Source organism: Pituophis catenifer, unplaced genomic scaffold (assembly GCF_029215685.1).
Source record: "Pituophis catenifer annectens isolate HBS135680 unplaced genomic scaffold, rPitCat1.0.hap2 SCAF_8, whole genome shotgun sequence".
Classification (NCBI taxonomy): Eukaryota; Metazoa; Chordata; class Lepidosauria; order Squamata; family Colubridae; genus Pituophis; species Pituophis catenifer.
In genome coordinates this window covers 3,846,672-3,871,356 of record NW_027256888.1, presented here as the reverse complement: position 1 = coordinate 3,871,356, position 24,685 = coordinate 3,846,672, and the positions used below count along the sequence as shown (strand labels likewise).

The 24,685-nt window shown below is 43.7% G+C and overlaps 1 protein-coding gene across 1 annotated transcript in view; it reads left to right on the top strand.

The window, feature by feature from the left end:
• The window catches only part of LIMCH1 (LIM and calponin homology domains 1), a 184,840-nt gene that overhangs the window by 95,696 nt on the left and 64,459 nt on the right, over positions 1 to 24,685 (top strand). Inside the window, exons 4-6 of the mRNA XM_070948930.1 lie at positions 5,780 to 5,886; positions 8,654 to 8,684; positions 19,520 to 19,630. Of these exons, the coding sequence (XP_070805031.1) occupies positions 5,780 to 5,886; positions 8,654 to 8,684; positions 19,520 to 19,630 (249 nt within the window). The remainder of the gene's footprint in view (positions 1 to 5,779; positions 5,887 to 8,653; positions 8,685 to 19,519; positions 19,631 to 24,685) is intronic.

The window sequence follows — 24,685 nt, the reverse complement described above, 5'->3', positions numbered from 1 at the left end:
CATAGTAAGATTACAATTATTTATTCTTTGGATTCTTGTAGGCCGTTAAGAAAGTTAATTAACAGCCTTTATTTGAAAAAGACTGATTTAATTTAGTCAACTAAGGTTTGTGCAGACTTCGAGTGTGCTGCGTTCTTTGGGATCCGTAGCTGGGGCAGAACAAAAAGAAGGATTAGGGAGGACTTGATAGCAGTCTTCCAGTATTTGAGGGGCTTCCCCAAAGACAAGGGGGTTAACTTATTTTACAAAGCACCAGAAGGCAGGACAAGGAGCAATGGATGGAAACCTGATTAATTAGTATCTTGCTTTTCGTTCGCCACTTAGGCTGTTTCTTCTATATATTTTTGTTAAATCGAATCACAGAGTAAGGACTTGATATTTTTTTCCTGATGATCTCTTAAGAGTCTGTTTCTTATCCAGGACTTGCTTTAGACTTCCGAAATAGAAGATTTTGCATGAAGAGATTCCTGATTTGATTCTTAATAGCTCTTTAGCTGAGTTTCTAAGATAAAATCCGTATGGACCCGGAATGTTTTTCCTTGAAAAGATAAAAAAAAAGAAAGAACAAAAATCGGAGGCAATAGCCAAAACTTGCAAGGCCTGAGCCACGGAGTAAAGCTTGTGTAAACAAAGCCTGTTGTATAAAAACACTTGAAAAGATCTGGATCGGGGAAATAAATCACCAATTCCTCTGTATCATTTTTATATCTTACACTGGAGTTATGCTTGTTGTTTTTAAAGGGACATAGAAAGATTTATTCCTTACAGTGTAGGATTTAAAATAGCCGTTAGATTAACGTTTTAGCAGAAAATCAGGACATATTTTGGAAAGAATGCCATGGGAGGAGATTAGGGTGCTGTGTCATTGTGGGAAAATATAGTATTGAGACTGCAGGAAATCCCACCCCTTTTAAGTCATCTATATATGAATTAGTCTATGTTGTTATTATTATTATTTATATAGGTAGGTAGGTAGGTAGGTAGGTAGGTAGGTAGGTAGGTAGATAGATAGATAGATAGATAGATAGATAGATAGGGAGGGGGGAGGAAGAGATGGATGGATGGATGGATGGATAGATAGATATGGAGGGAGGGAGGAAAGGAGGGAGAGAGATGATGGATGAATAGATAGATAGATAGATAGATAGATAGATAGATAGATAGATAGATAGATAGATGATAGATAGATAAATAGATAGATAGATATAGATGTAAGAAGGGAGGGAGGGTGGAAAGGGGGGAGGGAGAGAGAGATGATAGATGAATGGATAGATCGAGATAGATAGATAGATAGATAGATAGATAGATAGATATGAAGGGAGGGAGGGAGGGAGGAAAGGAGGGAGAGAGAGATGATGGATGAATAGATACATACATAGATAGATGATAGATAGATAGATAGATAGATAGATAGATAGATAGATAGATAGATAGATATAGATGTAAGAAGGGAGGGAGGGTGGAAAGGAGGGAGGTAGAGAGATGATGGGTGGATAGATATAGATAGATAGATAGATAGATAGATAGATAGATAGATAGATAGATAGACTGGAGGCCATAGAAGCCAAAAACGGGCCAGTCCTTTGATACTTTGGCCGGCAGAGGCTCCGTGGGCCGGTCCTTTGATATTTCCAGGCCGTCCCCGTGAGCCAGATTTAAGCACCCCACCGGGCAGATTTAAGCACCCCGCAGGCTGGATCTGACCCACAGGCCTTGAGTTTGACATCCTTTTTGCCTTGGGCTTAAAGAGAAGGACTGGTCCAAAATCACTCAGCTGAATCGAGGACTCCAATCTGGGTCTCCTAATCCGTCGCCTTCGCTACTCCACCACCCTGATTGTCTGGTGTGTGTGTGTGTCTCCGAGACCTCAAAGTTGACCGAAGGATTTTGCTAATCATCTTTGTTTTCCCTAACAGCAGGAAAACCTCGAGGCCGCGAATCCAAACCATTTCGCCGTAGTATTTCCCCCACCAACGCAACGGTCTTCGTGTTTGGGTCAAGAAAGCCAGCTCGGCTTTTAGAGTTTATTGAAATGTGTCCTTTGGCAAGTGAGAAGTGGATGTTTAATTTTAAGAGAGGAAAAGAATTTGTTGCTCTTCCTTTGAGGAGGCCGTGAACTTCAGCAGGCACGAAAGGCTGTCATGGCAGCTCCGGCTGTTTGCTTGCTTGCTTTGGGGGATAGCAACGCGAAGGGGCAGGCGTCATGGCTACTGCTGGCCCCTTGTTCTCCATCGGCAATCTTGCTGGGTTTTTCAGCTTGCAGGAGGACCCGTGGAACATCGAGAGGGCCCGTTTCTTGCTCGGTGCTCATTGGGCCATGACCGTCTCTTCATCTCAGTGTTTACGCTCGCCGCTGGGAAGGACCTTGGAGGCCGCTGGTGGTTCCTCTGGATGGGCTTGACATGAAAGATAGCATTGCTTCATTTGACACCAGAGGAGAAGAGCAGAAAACTGGAACGGGGAAAAAAAAAAAAGAGAGAGAAAATGATGGATGGCCTTACAAGAATAAGCAGCCCCCTTGTTTACGAGAGGTTTGCTACGACTTGCCAGCTGGCGAGCCACTGAGCTCTTAAACATTTCGTGCATTTCTTTCATGTTGAAAAGTCGGTTTCTTCCTGTAATTTTTCAACTTTTGCAGCAAAAAAAAAACAAAAAAACCAGGGGGAAGATAATGTCCGTGATCTGGAAATAGCTATGGAGAGATTCCTTTGTCTTTGAGATATGCCTCGTTCAGTGGTGGTCTCAGGAAAAAGAAAAAAAGAAAAAGAAACCAGACATTTCTGTGCGTAAAGTATTCTTGCTGCCATCAGCAGATATAACATCAAAGTTCCCAATTTTTTTTTCCCTAGGTGTTTTTCCATTAACCCCCCCCCCCCCCAAAAAAAAGTCTCTGGTTTTCTCTTCATAAGCATTTAAGAATTTTCTGTATTAAGCTATATATTATCATCCTCTTTTAACGAACCCATAATCCCTTGCGGGGTGGAATCTGAGCAACTGAGTTGAGATGAGTATTTACTGGCCGGATGCCTTTCCTGCCACCAATGAGGAGTTTTGTTTAGGAGATATATTCTCATTGTGCCCAGAGAGAGAAATATCTGCCTCTACCCAGGGGTGGGTTCTACTTACCTTTACTATCGGTTTGCAACGGGACCGCTGCAAGCTTCTGCGCATGTGCAGATCACCCATGATGACGTCGTGGCGGGTGGGCAGAGCCCCACCCTTTGGACTCTGCTTCCCAGCAGTTTACCTCCAAGCAGCAAGCAGCAAGAAGAAACAGCCCGTTTCAGCTTCAGCACAGCCTAATTAGCACAAGTTGATTGGATCGGCCTCCTGACTCTCAGCTGTTTTGCTCTCAGCTGTTTTGCACAGGCCTCTGCTGCTTGCTGCAAGGAGGTAAATTGCTGGGAGCGGATTTTTTTTTCTTTTCCTTGTGCTAATCAAGCTGTGCTGAAAACGAAACTGAAACTAAAGCAGGCTATTTGCTGTTTGCTGCAACGAGGCAAAATTGCTGGGAGGCAGAGGCAGATTCCTTTTTCTTGTTTTCCTCACCAAAAAAGGCAGGTGCGTCTTGTAGTCCGGAGCGTCTTATACTCCAAAAAAATACGGGTATGTAGAAGAACGACTCGCAGTTTTGCTAACTGTCCCTTTCAAGATGTAAATAAATACTTGGAAGTCGCAACTGAGAAGATTCTTGTGTGGTATGTCTGTAGTCTCTTGTTTGGTTGGTGAAATCTTTCCTAATTTCTAGCTTAATGTGTCTTGTGTAATGAAGAGGAGGCCCACCGGTGGTCTGTGAGAAAATTTTGGTGGTCTGCAGAAAAATTATTTGCATTTCTTAATATTGGACTAAATCGGGGGTTCTCAAACTACGGACCCTGGGCCGGATACGTGCAATGAATGTTTGTGTTGCTGCAGAGAGTCTCCCCCTTCGGGGTCTTTTTGTGTGGGTCGGAGGGGGGCAGAAATTCTGACTCGGGGTCTGCTTCGGCCTCCTGGTGCGGGACTTTGGGCGAAGGCTGGAGGGAAGTGCTGCTAATGGCGAAGAGCCGGAGGACCTTGTTCCAGTAGGACTGCTGACCATCTCAGTGATCTGTCCCCGTCCACACACACACACAAACACAGCCAGCCGAGGGTTAAGGAAGCACTTGGAACACACCCAGCTCTTTATCTCCAACTTGGCAGTGATATACACGCCGTCTGCCAAGTGCCTTTATTTCCACAGAAAAACAGAAAGATAAATACTCAGCTTCCAAACGTCCAACAACAATAAATATTCCTCCCAGCAGTTCCGAACGAGGCTTTAGTGACTATCCAAGGTTAGTTTTGTTCGTCACAAGGATCACTGGCCACCACCCTCTATTATATAGTCTCTGGGGTGTGGTCCAGTGACTCAGTTCTAATCCCTAGCACGCCTCCTGAGCTGCTGCAATCGTTTATCACGCCTTCAGAGGCGTGCGTCCAGGAATGATGTTTCTCCGTCGCTCTCATCTGAGCCACCTGTCTCCCTGCTAATCTCCTCTCCCTCGGCCGGCACCTGAGACAGTGCCAGAGGGGAGGGGCCTGGAGAGGGAAGCCTGGCTGACTCCTCTTCCTCATGTTCGGAGCTTTCTTCCTCCGATGGGACAGGCTCAGAGGGCGAGGCCACAACACTCAGCCCGCTGAGCCTCCAGGCGCCGTTACCTGGCCTTGCACTCCTGCACTCTGCTTGGAAAGGCTATGCTCCTAGTCCTCAGTGAGGTGCTTCAGCTGAGCCTCCTTCTCGGTCAGATCCAATTTGAACTGAGCTGTTTTGCCAACTCTTTCTCGTGGTGGCTGCTTAGCTCCAACAACTGCTTCATGTTGGGGTCCTAAGGAGCCCGGGCGGGCAGGTGAGGAGTGGCTAGGAAGGGAGGGGCGAGTAGAGGCTGGCGAGGTGCCCCTTGACACGAGTGACATCGAGTTGGCCACACCCACTCAGTCACATGACCATCTACCCACATCCACCCAGCCGGTCATTAGACAGATCATATTAGTGGTCCGTGGGATTTAAAATTATGAATTTAGTGGTCCCCGAGATCCGAAAGGTTGGTGACTCCTGCTCCAAAGCACCTGAAGGCAGGACAAGAAGTAATGGATGGAAATTAATCAAGGAGAGAAGCAACAGTGGTCTAAAGCACCCTGTTATTAAGACCAGCTGCGTGCAATTACTTCAGGTTCGAATCTCTCCAAGGCTCAAGGTCGACTCAGCCTTCCATCCTTTCTAAGGTAGGTGAAATGAGGACCCAGTTTGTGGGGGCAATAAGCTGACTTTGTATAAATATACAAAAGGATGAAGGCTATTGCTTAGCGCATTGTAAGCCACCCTGAGTCTCCGGAGAAGGGCGGCATATAAATCAAATTTTAAAAAAAAAAAAAACAGTCATGGAACTGTTGAAAGAGGGATCAAAGAAGCAGAGGGGGGTGGGATATGACACCTCCTATCTCCTGTTTACAATACCATCCTTTCGGCAGTTCCTTGAAATTTCCACACCCATTTGCATTATTCAGCCGACCCCGAGGGCACAGATCAACCTCCCAAGTGGCCTCAACGACTCTCAGAAAGAGCGCTAACGTCCAGACGACTGCCAGGAATGCAAATCCTCCCATTCTCCACCAGTCATTCAGTCAGAACTGAAGAAGCTTCTTGAATGAGAAGCGAAATGTCTTCAAGAAAAAAAAAATAAGTCCAGTTGCCTTTTGAGGGGGGAAAAAAAGGACTTTTGGGGGAACTAAACAAGTGTTTTATTTGTTTTTCTTTCAGGACAACATTGCCTTGTTCTTGAGAGGTTGTAGGGAAGTGGGCCTGAAGGAATGTCAGCTGTTTGACCCAGGAGACCTGCAGGAGTCTACAAGCCGAACAACAATCAAGTAAGTGAAAATAGGGTAGGGTAGGGTGGGGTGGGGTGGAGTGGAGTGGAGTAGAATAAGAATAGAAATAGGATAGGATAGGATAGGATAGGATAGGATAGGATAGGATAGAATAGAATAGAATAGAATAGAATAGAATAGAATAGAATAGAATAGAATAGAATAGAATAGAATAGAATAGAATAATTCGAAGGGACCTTGGAGGTATTCTAGAATAGAATATAGAATATAGAATAAAATAAAATATAGAATACAGTAGTGTATGGAGTGGAGTGGAGTGGAGTGGAGTGGAGTGGAGTGGAGTGGAGTGGAGTGGAGTGGAGTGGAGTGGAGTGGAGTAGAGTAGAGTAGAGTAGAGTAGAGTAGAGTAGAGTAGGACAGGACAGGACAGGACAGGACAGGACAGGACAGGACAGGACAGGACAGGACAGGACAGGACAGTGATGGTGAGACTATGGCACGCATGCCACAGGTGGCATGCAGAGCCATATCTGTGGGCACACGAGAGTTGCCCTAGGTTAGTTCCAGCGCGCCAGCTGATTTTCGGGCTAAAGATCTATTGATGGTTGGGATCTGCTGCTCTTCTGGATGGCTTCCATAAGCTCTTTTCGGATTCCATTGTATATCTTCCCTCAGCTCGGTCCTATTGACTGGACACTTGGCAGTTGGGCCACACGATAGCCCACAAACGGCGCTAAGCGGTGGTCATCTCGCTATCCGTGACGAAGGAGTTTTATTTCCTTCCACTTTTGAGCACGTAGGAGCCGTGGATTTAACCTTCCTTCCCTGTTTCGTCTGACGCAGAAGAACGTGGAGGAAGGGGCTGTTGACTGGAGAGCTCTTCTGTCTCCGCATTCCAAGTTGTGATGCAAAAACGAGAAGAAGAAAAAAATAAAATAAAATCAAAGGGGCCGAGGGCCTTCATACTTTCTTTGTTGTCGCATCTCCCCAGCAACTGTCCTGCTCACACGGCATTCAGAAGCCTGACCCCTCCCATCGTGGCAACCTCTGGATTTCACTTAATAGAAACGCTATCCAGAAGTTCACGCTCTTTTATTTATCTGACGTTAGCTCGCAGGGCTGCGGATGAGTCAAGTGTAAGCTAAAAAAATCAAAGTAAATGGACTGCTAGATAAGGGTATCCTGGCAATCCTTCCTAATCCCAGATTCTTCCTTAGCTAGCTGTGATTTCCCACAAAACCTTCTCCCAGCTGCTTCCTGGATGATGAGCTGTCAAAGGACAGTAGCCTCCTGTTTGGTGCTGACATTCCTGACTTTTGGCTCAAAAAAGACACAAACACACACAAAATTCCAGAATCAGTTGTGTGCTGAGTTACGCAAAGCCCCGAGCTTCCGGTCGGTGCATCTAGGCCAGTGTGCCCACATCCATAATTCTATGCGCCCCACCCCTCCCTCATGCTCCCCCTGATTTTGGCACATGATGGCACGATGGGCTCAGTAGGCCCAGTGGCACGTAGAGTCTTTCTAGGAGCCTGGGGAGGGCTAAAACAGCCTTCCCCACCTTTCCTAGAGGTCCTCCGGAGGCTGGAAACAGCGTGTTTCCTGACTTCTGGTGGGCCCAGAAGGCCTGAAAATCAACTGGCCGGCGCACGCATGAATGCCGGAGCTGAGCTCGCGTGCCCACCGATATGGCTCCATGTGCCACCGGTGGCATCCGTGCCATAGGTTTGCCCTCACGGATCTAGGCCAATAATGGCTAACCTTTTCTGGACCGTTTGGCCAAGGCGCGCGGGAAATGCAATGCATGCAGTGCAATGCCCCAAAACGCAATGCACGCATGCTTCCCCACATGCACACGCAGTCGCCCTGCACGCGCCCCACCCCCAATCATGCATGCAAGGCCCCCTGCATGACCTTGCCCGCCATGAATGTGTGCAGTACCCCCCACGTGCCCTGCCCCCTCGCGCATGTGTCCCCCCCTGCACGCACATGTGTGGCAGAGACCCAGCGACCAGCTGGCCAGTAGGAGGCATGCGCGCATGCACGGCAGAGCTGAACTGGGACGACGGCGCGCGTGCCATCAGAGAGGGCGCCACATGCCCCCTCTGGCACGCGGTCCACCGGTTCGCCATCATGGATCTAAGCGGTAGACATGTAGCAATTGTGCTTGAGTTGTCTCCCAACTTTGAGTCAAGTTTTTCTGGTTCTGCTTTATGACGGAGCTTTCCCCGTGGACACCGAAGGAAAAGAAGTCCGCGAATGTGTAGACCGAGCCGCCCAGTCTTTGCCGCTGTAGCTTAAGAGGCCTCTCAAAAATATTCACGTTTACTGTCCTTCGTGTCTCCCTAAAACAACTGGACCATAAATGAGCCTCCAACCCTAGCAAGCTATTCCAGTTTAGAAGAATTTATTCTCTGATAAAGGAGAACATGTGTAGCTCAGAGTTGAAAGGAGATGGAGGGGGGGTGTCCTTGGTGTGCTGTGAGCTTGAACCCAAGGTCCTCTCTGTTTATGTTTATGTTTATTCTCTCTTTTACTTGCCTTGCCTCCGTTTATTTTGGTGGAGGTAAATTTTAATTCGTTGGTATCTCCAATATTAGCTGCGTGGATCCGAGCAGCTCTTGGCAACCTGCTTCCACACTATCAAAGCAATAAACAGCTTCAATTGCTTGCATTGTGCGTTTTCTAACCAGCAGACACACATCCTGCCGACTCCTGCTAGGGGAAACATGTGACTTCTCGCATTATACAAACGGTGGAAGGAAATTTCTGCTTTCTGAAATGTTTTCCCTCCTTTCTTTTGCAGGAATCTTGACGGTAGCAGAAAGCTGAAAAACGTAAGTGCTGAAACGTGTAGCTTTTTCCCCACCCCTTCTACAGGCTGGATAGGGTCAGGTGTCTATTTTTGTGTGTATGTGTGCGTGTGTAGCATATTAAGGTTGAAACACCAATATATTTCTGGGGGCTAAAAAATAAAAAATAAAAATTATTGGTTGGAAATGTGAGGTGGAACTAGGGCCATATTACCACATGTGGTGGGAGTGCTCAAAAGCCAAAAGTTTCTGGCAGCAAATAAGGAGCTGGTTAAAAATAAAAATTCTTTTATTCGCAGGGGCTTTTGATTTTTGGCAATCCATGCACAGGGGTGTCCAACCTTGGGAACTCCCAAATTGGGGGAATTCTGGGAATTGAGGTCCAACCACAACTTTAAGACTTGCGGACTTGCGGACTTCAACTCCCAGAATGCCTGGGGATTTCTGGGAGTTGAAATCCACAGGTCTTAAAAGTTACTAAGGTTGGACACCCAACCTTAAAGCTAACTTTCCTCACGTTTGGATGAGTTAATAGCGAAACCTCCGTGAGCACAGCAGAGTCCGGGAAAAACAACGAATCCTTTGAATAACAACAGCAACAACAGTAACACAATGAAACTTTAGGAAAAATGTGTTTAGATGACCAAACTGGTGTCGACACATGAAGAACGGTTGCAGGAACGGGGCATGGTTAGTCTAGTAAAGAGAAGGACCAGGGGAGACATGATAGCAGTATTCCAATATCTCAGGGGCTGCCCCAAAGAAGAGGGAGTCAAGCCATTCTCCAAAACACCAGAAGGCAGGACAAGAAGCAACGGATGGAAAATGATCATGGAAAGAAACAACCTGGGAGAAATTTCCTGACATTGAGAACAATTAATCAGTGGAACCACTTGTCTTCAGAAGTTGTAAATGCTCCAACACTGGAAATTTATAAAAAAGATTGGATAACCATTTTTCTGAAGTGGTGTAGGGATTCCTGCCTGAGCAGGGGGTTGGACTAGAAGACTTCCAAAGTCCCTTCCAACTCTGTTATTCTATTCTATTCTATTCTATTCTATTCTATTCTATTCTATTCTATTCTATTCTATTCTATTCTATTCTATTCTATTCTATTCTATTCCTCTACTCTTCATTATTCTATTCTTTTCTACTCTATTCTATTCTTCATTATTCTATTCTACTCTACTATTCAATATTCTACTCTACTCTACTCTACTCTTCATTATTCTATTCTATTCTATTCTATTCTACTCTTCTCTACATTATTCTATTCTACTCTACTCTACTTTTCATTATTCTATTCTATTCTATTCTTCATTCTATTCTACTCTACTCTTCATTAGTCTATTCTATTCTACTCTACTCTACAACTCTTCATTATTCTATTCTACTCTATTCTACTCTACTCTTCATTATTCTATTCTACTCTATTCTACTCTTCATTCTATTCTACTCTGCTCTTCACTATTCTATTCTATTCTATTCTATTCTATTCTACTCTTCTCTACTCTTCATTATTCTACTCTGTTCTATTCTATTCTACTCTACTCTTCATTAGTCTATTCTATTCTATTCTATTCTATTCTATTCTACTCTACTCTACTCTACTCTACTCTTCATTATTCTACTCTATTCTATTCTATTCTACTCTACTCGTCATTCGAAGTAGCCAAAGTAGCTGTTATCTCTCAAGTGCATGAAGTGCCCAGTTTGCAGGAATGTACAAATGCTTTATTGCCTGTGAACTTTCCTGTCTTCCTTCCAAACGGGATTTTAATTTCAAAGCAGCTTTTTTTTTTTCCTTCCGTCATCCTGATTGAAACCAGGAACGGCCGTCGCAATATCAGGGACTACACCAGTAAGGAAGGAAAGTTTTAAATGCACTTGGTCACAGAGTTAGATAAACTATCCGAAGCCAGACACAACTTCTGGAATGACTGTCAACGGTGCACTCATTCTATTTGCCTGACGTCCTCGAGTCGTGTTAAGGAAATGCCAAGAGCTTTTCAATACAACTTTGAATCGTAACCACGGGTTACCTCCTACCCCACAAAAAAAAAGCATATTATTTTATCGAGTCTGGCTTGTCATCAGGAAAGTAATTGGTTTTTTTTTTCCTCCCCCCCCCCCCCCGCAATTCCCCCAGCAAAAACTCGTGCACGCCGATAGCTTTCCGAATAAATAATGTTTTGCTTTGCAAGATTTACTGAAATAATCTGCAGAGGCCTCCCCGGTTAGGAAGTTGCTGAAGCAAGTTTACCAAACGTCTCGAGCTGTTTTTTACAAAGCTTTCCTTTGAAACCCCAGCCGAGTTATCGCAGCAGTTCTTTCTTGGAGAAACCTGGGGGGGAAAAAAATTCTTTAAAAAAGAGAAAAAGAAATTAGGAAACATTTCAGAGTATTCTGAAAAGAAATGGCTTAAAAGGTGCCTTTAACAGAAAAAAACAGAAAAAGGACTTATATCTTTGGCAATTGACATGTAGAAGATGTTTATGTTTTATGTTTATGTTTTATTAGATTTATATACCGCCCTACTCCCGAAGGACTCAGGGCGGTGAACGGGCACAAAATAAAATACATAGACACAAAAGTTAAAAGACATAATTAAAACCAGATTAAATAATTTAGCCCGAGACAATTAAAAAATCCCAATAATTTAAAACAGATTAAAATTTCGATTTAAAAGAATTTTAAAACAGGGGAGAAAATTAGGCCAGGCCGGCTTGCTGGAATAGGAGGGTCTTAAGAGCACGGCGGAAAGTGCGCAGATCTGGGATCCTCCGTATCTCTGGGGGGAGCTTGTTCCAGATAGTGGGTGCCCCCACAGAGAAGGCCCTCCCCCTGGGGGCCGCCAGTCGACATTGTTTAGCTGACGGCACCCGGAGGAGCCTCTCTCTGTGAGAGCGTACTGGCCGGTGGGAGGTTGTTTGTGGTAGTAGACGGTCCCGTAAATAACCAGGTCCTAAGCCATGGAGCGCTCTAAAGGTGGTGACCAAAACCTTGAAGCGCATCTGGAAGACCACCGGGAGCCAGTGCAGCTCGCGCAGGAGAGGTGTCACACGGGAGCGCCATGTTGCTCCCATAACCACCCGTGCGGCCGCACTCTGCGCCAGTTGGAGCCTCCGGGTGCTCCTCAAGGGGAGCCCCATGTAGAGAGCGTTGCAGTAGTCCAGGCAGGAAGTGACGAGGGCATGAGTGACTATATGTAGGGATCCCGATCCAGATGGTCAGAGATGCAGAATAACAGAGTCGGAAGGGACCTTAGAGGTCTTCTAGTCCAGCCCACTGCTTAAGCAGGAAACCCCATGCCATTTGAGATAAATGGCTGTCCGGTCTCTTCTTAAAAAACTCCAGTGTTGGACCACCTGCAACTTCTCGAGGCAAATTGTTCCACTGATTCATTGTTCTCACTGTCAGGAAATTTCTCCTTAGTTCTAGGTTGCTTCTCTCCTTGATGAGTTTCCACCCATTGCTTCTTGTCCTGCCTTCAGGTGCTTTGGAGAATAGCTTGACTCCCTCATCTTTGTGGCAGCCCTTCAAATATTGGAACGCTACTATCAGCGGTTAGTTAGTTAGTTTAGTTAGTTAGTTTATTTGATTTGTATACCGCCCTACTCCCGAAGGACTCAGGGCGGTGAACAGCCAACAATAAAATACATAGATACACAAAATTTAAAAACCAGATAAAATCAAATTAAATCATTTTGGCCCAGACAGATTAAAACACCCCAATAATTTAAAAACAGATTAAAATTTAGATATTTAAAAAGGGAAGAGATTAGGCCAAGCCCGCCTGATGGAATAAAAAGGTCTTCACAGCGCGGCAGAAGGTGTGCAGATCCGGGATCCTCTGTATCTCCGGGGGGAGCTCATTCCAGATAGTAGGTGCCCCCACAGAGAAGGCTCTCCCCCTAGGGGCCGCCAGTCGACACTGTTTGGCTGACGGCACCCGGAGGAGTCCCTCTCTATGAGAGCGTACTGGCCGGTGGGAGGCTATTGGTGGTAGTAGGCGGTCCCGTAGATAACCAGGTCCTAAGCCATGGAGCGGTGGGTTTCATGTTACTATTGGTTCACCCCATGCGCATTCTCGCTTCATGCGCGCACGTGCCCGGTTCGCTCATGCGCCAGCCTTCCACATGTGCATTTTGCTCGCATGCGCAGCTACCGCGCATGCACCCGGCCTCAAAAACATGCCTAAATAGGATGGCATAGAGCAGGCCCACCCGCGATTTCCGCTACTGATTTGGCTGAACTGGCCCGAACCGGCTGAATACGACCTCTGACTACTATCATGTCACCTGTGGTCCTTTTTTTCATTAAACTAGACCAGGGGTCAGCAACCTGCGGCTCTGGAGCCGCATGTGGCTCTTTCATCCCCCTGCTGCGGCTCCCTGTTGCCGGTCGGCTCCACAGTTGATAGGGTTTTCGGTTAGGACAGGTAGAGGAAAAAGGATGCCGTGCTAGGAAGAGACTCTATGGTGGGGGAACCGGACTTCCGGTCGGCTCCAGAATTGAACTGGGGCTTCCGGATAGGACATTTGTGGCTCTTTGAGTGTTTAAGGTTGCCGACCCCTGAACTAGACATGAGTCCTGGTGGCGCAGCAGACTAAAGCACTGTTATTAACATCAGCTGCCTGCAATTACTGCAAGTTCAAATCTCCCCAGGCTCAAGATTGACTCAGCCTTCCATCCTTTCTAAGGTAGGTTAAATGAGGACCCGGATTGTGGGGGCAATAAGCTGACTTCGTATAAATATACAAAAGTATGAAGGCTATTGCTTAACGCATTGTAAGCCGCCCTGAGTCTCCGGAGAAGGGGGGCATATAAATGAAATTAAAAAATAAATAATTTTTTTTAAAAAACTAGACATAACTAATTCTTTCGAGAAATAACTACAAATCTAGAAATTCCTTTTTAGAGTCCCATCGAAAATCCGAACTCCCAGCCATTAAAAATCTAGAAATTTCTTTCCAGTCCAAAATTGATATTCCATCCCTGCGTGTTTTTTGGGGGGGTTCTTAAAAATTGCATGGCTACCTGTTAGAAAATAACAGCCACTTGCTAAGCGTTTCTTGAATCGTGCTAAGCTCTTTGGCTGCAATTAAAAAGAAAGAGATTTAAGAGATTGCCCTGAATGACCCTATTTCCTGACTCAGAAAGCAATCCCACCGAATTAATTGGGGGCGAATGCCAAGGAAGGGCCAAAAGGACACGGTCAGATGTAATTCCCTGCAGTATATATAATTTTTTTTTGTTTTCAAGAAAACAACCTTGGACTGTGAATATTTAAGGTCAGGTTTTCCATACGAAGAGGGAGGATCTGACTTTCTGGGCCGCCTCTCTGATTATCATCGTTCCCTTGAGCTGCTCCTACTTGTGAATGGAAACCTTTGGCCTTTCGGTGACATTATTCAAGAATGAATGAAAGGGAGTTGCTGGCAGCTGAAGGGAAGGCTCCTTATGCTTTGTGTTAAGGGGAAAAAATCAGGATTTCTCATCGCATGCAGAAATGGAAACCTCTCGAACTCAGTTGGATGTAATTCCAGATAGGAGCAATGCTACATACAGTAAGTGGCCAAAATTGTGGAAAGCTTTTGGGAAAAGTGTATTTTTTAAAACTAGCTAATAACACCACTTTTTTTTTTATTAGTACCATAAAATTATATATCCATGGAAAGATCATTTAATCAAGAATGTAATGCAATAACTTTTAGGAAGGATTTGCTGTTAGAATAGCAGTTACAGTCTAAAGAAGAAAAGTAAAACACGTAGAAAAAAATGGGATATACAAAAATGGTCACCCTAGAAAAAACAAGATCTACAAAAATGATCCCCATGTCAGTGAATACTTCGTTGGGTAACCTTTAGCATGAATGACGGCCTTACGACATCTTCCCATGGAGGGAACCAAGTCTTTGAGTTCTGCAGCTGTTCTCATGTGAAACCAAGATTGAATGATGGCTTCTATTAACTGGATTTTATTGCTGGGTCGCTTCTGACTAACAAGTTTCTTTCGTTGGCTCCATAGATTTTTAATTGGATTAAGGTCTGGGCTACTCCCAGGCCATTCCAGCAGTGGAATAGAATTACCTTGAAACTCCCCCCCCCAAAAAAGTGGTGTTATTAGCCATCAAACCTCAAAAATACACTTTTCCCACAAGATTTCCACAATTTTGGCCTCTACTGTAGATCCATCAGTCCTGCTCAATGTTATGGGAATTGTTCTCTGTAAATAAAAGCTTGATAGAGCATCAAAGGCGTAGAAGTCAGAACATGGCATCATTGGGAAGAACGCAACAAGGAACGAAGTTCCTTAGGGATGAACTTCGACCTTTCCTTAAACTCTGTTGGTTTTCGAAATCTCTTCGTCGGTTTTGGAGTCAGCTTAAACTACCTGTTTGACCGAAAGAACCCTATTTGTGCCTTAGACAAGGTTTTAGGGTCCTTGTTGCTCTCTGAGCTTTAGTGGTTTTCTAGCAGACATTTTATTACCAAACTAGGTAACATCAGCAGTGCTAGAAGAGAATACCGTGTTTCCCCGAAAATAAGACCCTGTCTTATATTTTTTTTTGAACCCTGAAATAAGCGCTTGGCCTTATTGCCATGCGCTCAAAAGCCAGATTGGTCTTATTATCAGGGGAGGTCTTATTTTGGGGGAAACAGGGTAGGGTGTGTGGAGAGGAGGAGGAGGAGGAGAACTGTGTGGTCCTTATTGCTCTCTGAGCTTGATGGTTTTCTTGTAGATGTTTCATTACCAAACGAGGTAACATCATCAGGTGTTAGCAATACGTTAAGACGTATTGCTAACACCTGATGATGTTACCTAGTTTGGACATCCTGAATATTGCAACTTCCTGATGTTTGGCCTACAACTCCCACTTATCAAGGCAGAGGGTCATATTTTGGTAATTCTGAGAACGGTAGTCCAACATTTTTTTTTTTACAAGGCACTGTTTGGGGAAGAGTACGAGCCAGTTAATATACTGAGGTAGAAACTGGGAGACCACGAGTTCCAGTTCCGCCTCAGGCACGAAAGCCGGCTGGGTGATCTTGGACCAATCACCAGGAGATGAAGAGTTCTAGTCCCGCCTCAAACACGAAAGCCAGCTGGGTGGACCTTGTGTCAGTCACTCTGCCTCAGCCCAGCCAACCTCCCAGTGTTTTGTGAGGAAAAGAGGACGAGAAAAGAGCGCGTTTGCCTCAGGGGTGAAATGTAAAAGGTGTTACTAATGGTTCTGTAGGCGTGGCTTGGTGGGAGGGGGTAATGTGACTGGGTGGGCGTGGCCAACTTTTAAAAAAAAAACAACATTCTAATGCTTTGAAAAGCCTCTGCCGATCAGGCAACTCAGCTGGGATCGTCAGAGACTTTTCAAAGCATTTTTTTTACCACCTCTTCGGCCAAGAGGTTGCAGAAAAAAATGCTTTGAAAAGCCTCTGACGATCCCAGCTGAGCCGCGCGATCATCAGAGGCTTTTTTTTTTTTACTTTTAAAAGCATTTTTTCGTCGGAAGAGGTTGTAGAAAAAATGCTTTTAAAAGTAAAAAAAAAAAGCCTCTGATGATCGTGCGACTCAGCTGAGCATGGTGTGGGGGGCGCAGGGATTTTTGCTACCGGTTCTTTCGAACCACCCGCCGCCATCGCTACCGGATCGGATGATCCGGTCCGAACCGGGAACATTTTACCCCTGGTTTGCCCCCTTATTTGTAAAAATAACGTAGGAGGGATGCAAAGAAATAAAATTAAATGCGGTCTCTGAACCAACACCTGGCCAGCAAGAGTCTCCCCTCTGTGCAGTGGTGGGCGTCACATAACGTAACAACCGGTTTGCCCAGCACCAAAAAACTGAGCGCGCGTACGCGCTCGAGAATGGCAATATAGGATGGAATAGCAGGGGGGGGCGGGCCCACTCGCTGATCGGAACTACCGGTTCACTTGAACCGGTCCGAGCCCACCTCTGCCTCTCTCCCACTTTGGATAACCCTTAAAATAACCCTAACTCTCCCTTTTAAATTTTTAATTCGTTTGATTTGTTTTATAAATTGGGTGTTTTAATCTGTGTTTTGGCCAAAATATTTAATAATTTTAAGGGACTTTTAATGTTTGTATTATCTGTATTTTATCTTGGCTGTTCACAGTCCTGAGTCCTCCGGGAGTAGGGCGGTATAGAAATTTGATAGATAGATGATAGATAGATAGATAGATAGATAGATAGATAGATAGATAGATGATAAATAAATAAATAAATAAATAAATAAATAAATAAATAAATAAATAAATAAATAAATCATCTTCCATTTTAATATTTCAACTCCTCATTTATGGGTTGTTGTTTTATTTTTTTTCAATTCGCCCTTAGGAAGCCAACGATGAATAGCTCCGACAAGCTTCTTGAATGGAAGCAGTGTGGGGGGGGGGACCCAAAAAAACACCACCATATCTCTAACTCCTCCTTTACCGGAAATGATAATATAGAAAAGCTGGACTTCCTAAATGTTAGAAAAGTGGGAACCGTTTTCAGTTCACACAATTATAAATGGGTGTGTCCGTCCTCTCTCCGCTCGGTGAATTTTTATTCCCGCGAGTGGAAATTTCCTGTCGCTTATCTGATCGTCGTTTTCAAAGATTACAAGCTCTACAATGGGATTTGCAGGAAATCGCTCTTCTTTAATAAATGCCGAGAGAGGTGGATTATGAAAGCGAGAAATATCTCACAGAAAGGGAACGTCATTTAAAAAAAACCAAACTTCACTTAATTAGAGCCCCTCCGTTTTAATTAACTATTTTGGGATTAATCAGGTATTGGGCCCCCTATATATTTCTTTTACTTAGAATTAAGGATTTTAGGGTTTAATCCTGTCTTCTAAACTGCTGCTACCATAAATATGGACCCCGTCCAGGGGTGAAATCCAGCAGGTTCTGAAAGGTTCTGGAGAACCGGTAGCGGAAATTTTGAGCAGTTTGGAAAACCGGCAAATACCACCTCTGGCTGGCCCGAGAGTGGGGTGGGAATGGAGATTTTGCAATATCCTTCCCCTGGAGTGGGATAGGAATGGAGATTTTGCAGTATCCTTCTGCTGCCATGCCCACCAAGCCACACCCACCAAGCCACGCCCACAGAACCAGTAGTAAAAAAAATTGGATTTCACCACTGACCCCGTCCCTCTTACTCTGTATAGTAAGATTTATAAATATAGCACATTTATATGTACAGGGAATCTTTGACTTATGTCCGCAATTGAGCCCAAAATTTGTCAGACGGTCGCAAAACGGGATCACATGACCTCGGGACACTGCCACCGTCATAAGTATGAGTCACCTGAATAAGGTTACCTGAATTTTGATCACGTGACCAGGGGGATATTGCAGCGGTCGTAAGTGTGAAAAAGGGTCAAAAGTCACTTTTTTAAATGTACTGTTGTGAGTCCAAGATTTATTTGTACATTTCATTACTTAGAATTACGGATTTCAGGGTTTAATCCTGTCTGCCAAACTGCTGCTAAATATGGCCCCATCCTTCTTACTATGTGTAGTAAGATATATAAACAAAGCAACATTTATAAATACAGGCGGTCCTCGACTTAGGACTGCAATCGAGCCCAAAATTTCTGTTGCTGAGCGAGACAGTTGTTAAGTGAGTTTGGACCCCCTTTTATGACCTTCCTTGCTGCCGTTGTTAAGTGAATCACCTCAGATATTAAATTAGTAACACGGTCCTTCAGTGAATCTGGGTTCCCCAATTGATTTTTGCTCATCAGAAGGTCGCAAAAGGGGGATATCACGTGACCCCGGGACACTGCGACTGTCATAAATATGAGTCGGTTGCCGAATGTCCCAATTTTGATCATGTGGACCGCGGAGACACTGCAACGGTCGTAAATGTGAAAAACGGTCCTATAGTACCTTTTTTCCGTTGTAACTTCGAACGGTCACTAAGTGACGTTGTGGCCTGTCAGTGGCCTGTGCAGCTGGTAGCTGATTCCGACAGCGAGGAGGCTGGTGTGGTGCTGCATCAGCAGCCTGTGCAGCTGGCACTTGAGTCGGACAGTGAGGAGGCTGGTGAAGATGTGGTGCCAGAGGCGGGAATTCAGCCAGGGCCTTCAGAAACTCCAGAAGCTCCCTTAAGTGAAGAGGAAGAAGAGGAGGAGCCTCTTCTCGATGCACGGGCGCGCAGAGCTGCCAAAAGGCAGGAGTGGCTCCTCAGGAGGAGGTCTCCTCGAGAGTAAGGCTTGGGGCTAATTGGCCACTCCCTTAGCCTATTTAAGGAGGAACGCCGACTGAAGCAATTTGCAGAGAACAACTTCGTTCACATACCTTCGTGTCTTGTCTTGCTTATCTTATCAGCTTCCTGCAAATTGCTTCTGGGCATTCTGCCAACCACAGTAACCTTTCAGTTATTATTCTTTGAATTCTTGGCGGCTGTTAATGCAGTTAATTAACAGCCGTTGTTGTAAAAGACTGATTTATTTATTAAACCAAGGTTTGAACGGACTTTGTGTGTGCTGCGTTCTTTGGGGTCCGTAGCTGGGGCAGAACAAGCGAACTGTTGTAAGTCGAGGCCTAGGAAAGGCTAGTAAGCAGGTTAGGAAGAGAAAGAATTAGACGTCGTACCCTCAGCACCCAACAACATGGCTATTAAATTGAATTGGGACGGATGTTTAATTCAATGCTCGTTTTCGTTTCTGACGTGAGGGAAAGCGTCTATTTTGCTTTTGGGGAAAATAGTCCATTTTTAAAGGGGAAAAAATAACCAGGGAACGTATTTAATTTGCTCCGGAAAGAGTAAAAAAACTTGTTGTAGCATGGAATTGATCTGGTGGTTTTGATGTGTTCCAATTAACGTCCGTTCAATTCCTCAGGTTTTAGTCACCATCTATTGGCTGGGGAAAACTGCAAACAACAGCGCTCAGTTTAACGGACCGCCACTGAACCTGAAAGAATTCGAAGGATTGTTAACCCAGATGAGAAAGGTATTTCAATTTCCTCTCGCATACAGGTAGCCCTCGAAGTGGTGCGGTGGCCTAGAGGTGGAGTTCTCGCCTCACAATCGGGAGGCTGTGAGTTCGATCCTAGGTAGAGGCAGATATTTCTCTCTCTCTCTGGGCACAATGAGAATATATCTGCCGAACAAAACTCCGCATCGGTGACAGGAAGGGCATTCGGCCAGTAAACATTCAGCTCCATTCAGTTGCCCAGATTCCACCCCGCAAGGGATTATGGGGTCGTTAAAAAAAGATGATGATGATGATTCAGGTAGCCCTCGACTTGTGACCACAGTTGAGCCCGAACATTTCCCTTGCTAAGCCAGACCGTTGTTAAGTGGGCTTTGCCCCATTTTGTGACCTTTCTTCCTACAATCCTTAAGTAAATCACTGCTGTTGTTAAGTGAGCAACCGGGTTGTTAAGTGAATCTGGATTCCCCCTCGACTTTGTTTGTTGGAATGTCGCAAAAATGGATCACGTGACCCCCGGGACACTGCAACCGTCATAAATATGAGTCGGTGGCCAAGTCTGACTTTTGATCACACGTCCCTGGGGATGCTGCAATGGTCATAAGTGTGAAAAACGATCCTAAGTGCCTTTTTCCAGTGCTGCTGTAACTTCAAACGGTCACTAAACGAGTTGTTATAATTCGAGGGCTACCTGTATTTCTTTTTTTACCGTTTGACGTGTATGAAATAGTCTTTTTTACTTCTTTTAAGCTGCCGTTTTGTTTTGTTTTTAATTTTGATTTATATGCCGCCCTTCTCCGGAGACTCAGGGCGGCTAACAATGCGCTAAGCAATAGCCTTCATATTTTTGTATATTTTATACAAAGTCAGCTTTTTGCCCCCACAACTGGGTCCTCAATTTACCTACCTTAGAAAGGATGGAAGGCTGAGTCAACCTTGAGCCTTGGCGAGATTCGAACCTGCAGTAATTGCAGGCAGCTGGTCTTAATAACCAGCTTAATAACAGGGTGCCTTAGACCACTGTACTACCAAGGCTCTTCACAGACATGTTCAAATCCCCAGAGATTCATTTCACAAATACGAAAGTCAGGAGGGGAAAAAAAAAATGGGTAGGTGAAAAAAACAGATTTGGTTGCGTTTGGAAATGTAAACTGTTTTAAACAAAGAGATTTCAAGAAAGGAGAATATTTGCAGCTCAAGGGTTGAGGTTTTATTGGGTCGTGTTTCCATTGGAAAAACCGCTTCTGGTTTTAGGCTCAAAATAATAATAAGAAAAAAAATTAAATTTAGTTTGAAAATTAAATGTTTGTGTCATTACGGAAATGGCTTGTAATAACTAAATGCTAAAGTTGAGACTTTAAATGTAATTAGCGTTTTACTTAGATAGAAAGCTTTGGATGATGATGCTTTTTGATCTTGGTGGGGTTTTTTTTTTTCTGCACTTCCCCTCCCACCCTTTTAAAATCTTTATTTCCATTGTATTTTACGTCGTGATAAACCTCAATAAAAGTGAATTTTAAAGAGAACAAACGTTAAGGTCAACCATCCTGTTTAATTATTATTATTTTTTTGGAACTTTTTTGAGGTGGGATTGCATGCAAAACTAGAAACGTTACAGCTTAGAGTAATTTTTATTGTGTTTTATTGTAAAGCACACACTGGATAATGTTTGGATCAACAGGAAAAAAAATATTTTTGTTTCTATAGCTTTGTATGTCGGGTAAAATCTGGTAAAAACCCCAGAATCTATTCAGCCTTTGAAGCTTATATATATATCATTCTCTCCAACGACAGAAAAACAAGGCAAAATAATAACAATAATAACAACAAGATAAGATAACTTTTATTGACATTTTTTTATTCTGAGAGAACACCGCCCCACGTTAAAAATGAAATTCTGTTGCCTGATCTCAAGAGAGTACCATATATTCATTAGTGGCCAAAATTGCGGAAACCTTTTGGGAAAAGTGTATTTTCTAAAACTAGCTAATAACACCACTTTTTTGGGGGAGTAGCACCATAAAATTATATATCAATGGAAAGATAATTTAATCAAGAATGTAATGCAATAACTTTTAGGAAGGATTTGCTATTAGAATAGCAGTTACAGGATAAAGAAGAAAAATGAAACACGTAGAAAAAAACAAGATATAGAAGTGGTGTTATTAGCCATCAAACCTCAAAAATACACTTTTCCCAAAAGGTTTCCACAATTTTGACCGCTACATACATAGCAATACATATGCACATGCTATATACATACATAAATATATACCTGCACCATACAGATAGACAGACAGACAGACAGACAAATATAACAGAGATAGACATACATCAGGGGTGGGTTCTAAAATGTTTTACTACCGGTTCTGTTGGCGTGGCTTATTTTGTGGGCGTGGTTTGGAGGGGTTAATGTGACTGGGTGGGTGTGGCCAACTTTTTTTTTAAAAAACTTTTAAAAGCATTTTTTCTACAACCTTAAGTGGTTGCAGAAAAAAACTGCTTTTAGAAGCCTCTGACGATCAGGCAAGTCAGCTGGGATCGCCAGAGGCTTTTAAAGGCATTTTTTCCCCTATAACCTCTTCGGCTGAAGAGGTTGTAGAAAAAATGCTTTTAAAAGCCTCTGAGATCCCAGCTGAGCCGCATGATCATCAGAGGCTTTTTTTAAAAACTTTTAAAAGCATTTTTTTCAGCCGAAGAGGTTGGAGAAAAAATGCTTTTAAAAATAAAAAAAGAAAAGAAAAGCCTCTGATGAGGTGGGCGGGGTAAGTGAGCGGCAACCGGGCCGGGGACCAGTTCGGGGGCGTGGCCAGCCAATGTTATTACCGGTTCTTTGAACTACTAAAAATTTTTACGACTGGTTCTTGCGAACCGGGAGCAACCCACCACTGACAGACAGACAGACAGACAGACACAGACACAGACAAACACAGACAGACAGACAGTCAGACAGAGATATACAGGGATGAAATCCAGCAGGTTCTAACAGGTTCTGGAGAACTGGTAGCGGAAATTTTGAGTAGTTCGGAGAACCAGCAAATACCACCTCTAGCTGGCTCCAGAGTGGGGTGGGAATGGAGATTTTGCAATATCCTTCCCCCAGGAGGGGAGGGAATGGAGATTTTGCAATATCCTTCCCCTGCCACGCCCACCAAGCCACACCCACAGAAACGGTAGGGAAAAATTTTGGATTTCACCCCTGTATATATATAATAGAGAGACAGAGAGAGACAGACAGATAGATATAGATATATATAGTAGAGACAGACAGACAGACAGACAGACATATATATATTTATATGTCTTCGCTAAGCTGATGAAGGGAGGAGAACTTGTGGCTCAGAGGTTAATACAACTGCCTAACATGCAGGCAGCCCAAGTTCGAATCCAAGTAAGGGTATGGCTAGCTGATGGGAGCTAAATAGCTTGAAATAGTCTCCCTTTCTTTCTTTAACAGCGAAATATAAATTTGGTATATATATTAGAGACAGACACACAGAGACATATATATATATATAATACACATATATATAATACAGAGAGAAAGACAGACAGATAGATATAGATATATATATAAGATAGATAGATAGACAGATAGATATAGACAGACACACATACACATAAATATTAATCATAATACATTTCTAATGCAATATTTTCTAGGCATTTCAATCCACAATATGTTCGCCATATATGGGAAGTGATGGCGGGATGAGATCGTCTGTTAAGACAACTTTTATAGCACATTCGTGGGTTTGATGTTATCCATATGGCAGGGATCATTGTTGTATTGTAGAATGCCAAGCCGGCGATGTTTCAAAATAAAATTCAAAAGTTAAAACACGTTGGCTTCCATTGTGCACAGTGGCTTGGGTATCTTGATTGGATATCTGTTAATACAGTACCTACTTTGTAATAAAAAGTAGAGTTATTGTTAGGTCATCTAATAAAATGTATTTCCTGCCACGACAATTATCTTTTTTTGAATAATATCACCCCCTCCATAGTTCTTATCTAGACAATCCTTATAGTAAGGTAGAGTCGTATTAATTAATTTATGATGAAATAGCCCCTTTTTGGTTACCCTGCATTCTTAAACACGGATTTTCTCCCGTTGTATAGAAGTTAGACTTCCTCTCTCTTGGCATCTTGCTGGCACTGTTCTGCCCTTTCGAATTATTAGCATGCCAGACTCTAAACCAAGCTGAAATGAATGGCTATTTTCAGAGGACATATTAACAAAAGGTTTCAGTTTTAAAACCAAAGCCCTTTTTCCCTTATAATTTGCTCGTCCATTCATTCAATCACGCATTCACTCACTCCCTTTTTTTAAAAAAAAAAAAGAAAAAAATTCATGGAGATGCTTCGTCTGTTTTAAAAGAGGGAGGGAGGGAGAGAAAAACGACAAAGCTTTTTTTAAAAAATAATATTTCAAGGAATGTTTTATGAATGAAATATAGTCTTTGTGTGTCTCTGGAGAGTTTACTCTGGTTTTCAGGCCTGTTGTGGGTGAACTTTCTGCCGTAAACCAGCTTTTTCTCCCGTTCTTCTTTTGCTCTCACGAAAAATGGCAGCTTGCCAAAAGAATTAAATGCAAGCTGTTAGTATGCAAGAGCTGTAGTCCACGGGAAAGGATGCCACTTTGGGAAAAATGCAGGGAGAATAGGAATTATGTTTATTGGGTACGGAGGTCTGGCGCTGTACAGAGTGACATCACTGGCATGTTGGCCCTCACAATTAAGGAAAGGAAAAGTGTTCTCTCCAGAAAAGTTTTGGGCTTTCTAGAAAAGTTTTGGGCTCTCTCTAGAAAAGTTTTGGCCATTCACTGAAAGTTTTGGGTGTTAATTAAGTTTTGAGCTCTCTAGAAAAGTTTTGGGCGATCACTGAAAGTTTTGGGCTCTCTAGAAAAGTTTTGGGCGATCACTGAAAGTTTTGGGCCCTGTAGAAAAGTTTTGGGTGTTAATTAAAAGTTATGGGCTCTCTAGAAAGGTTTGGGTGATCATGGACAGTTTTGGGCTTAGACATGTTTTGGGCCCTCTAGAAAAGTTTTGGGCATTCATTGAAAGTTTTGTG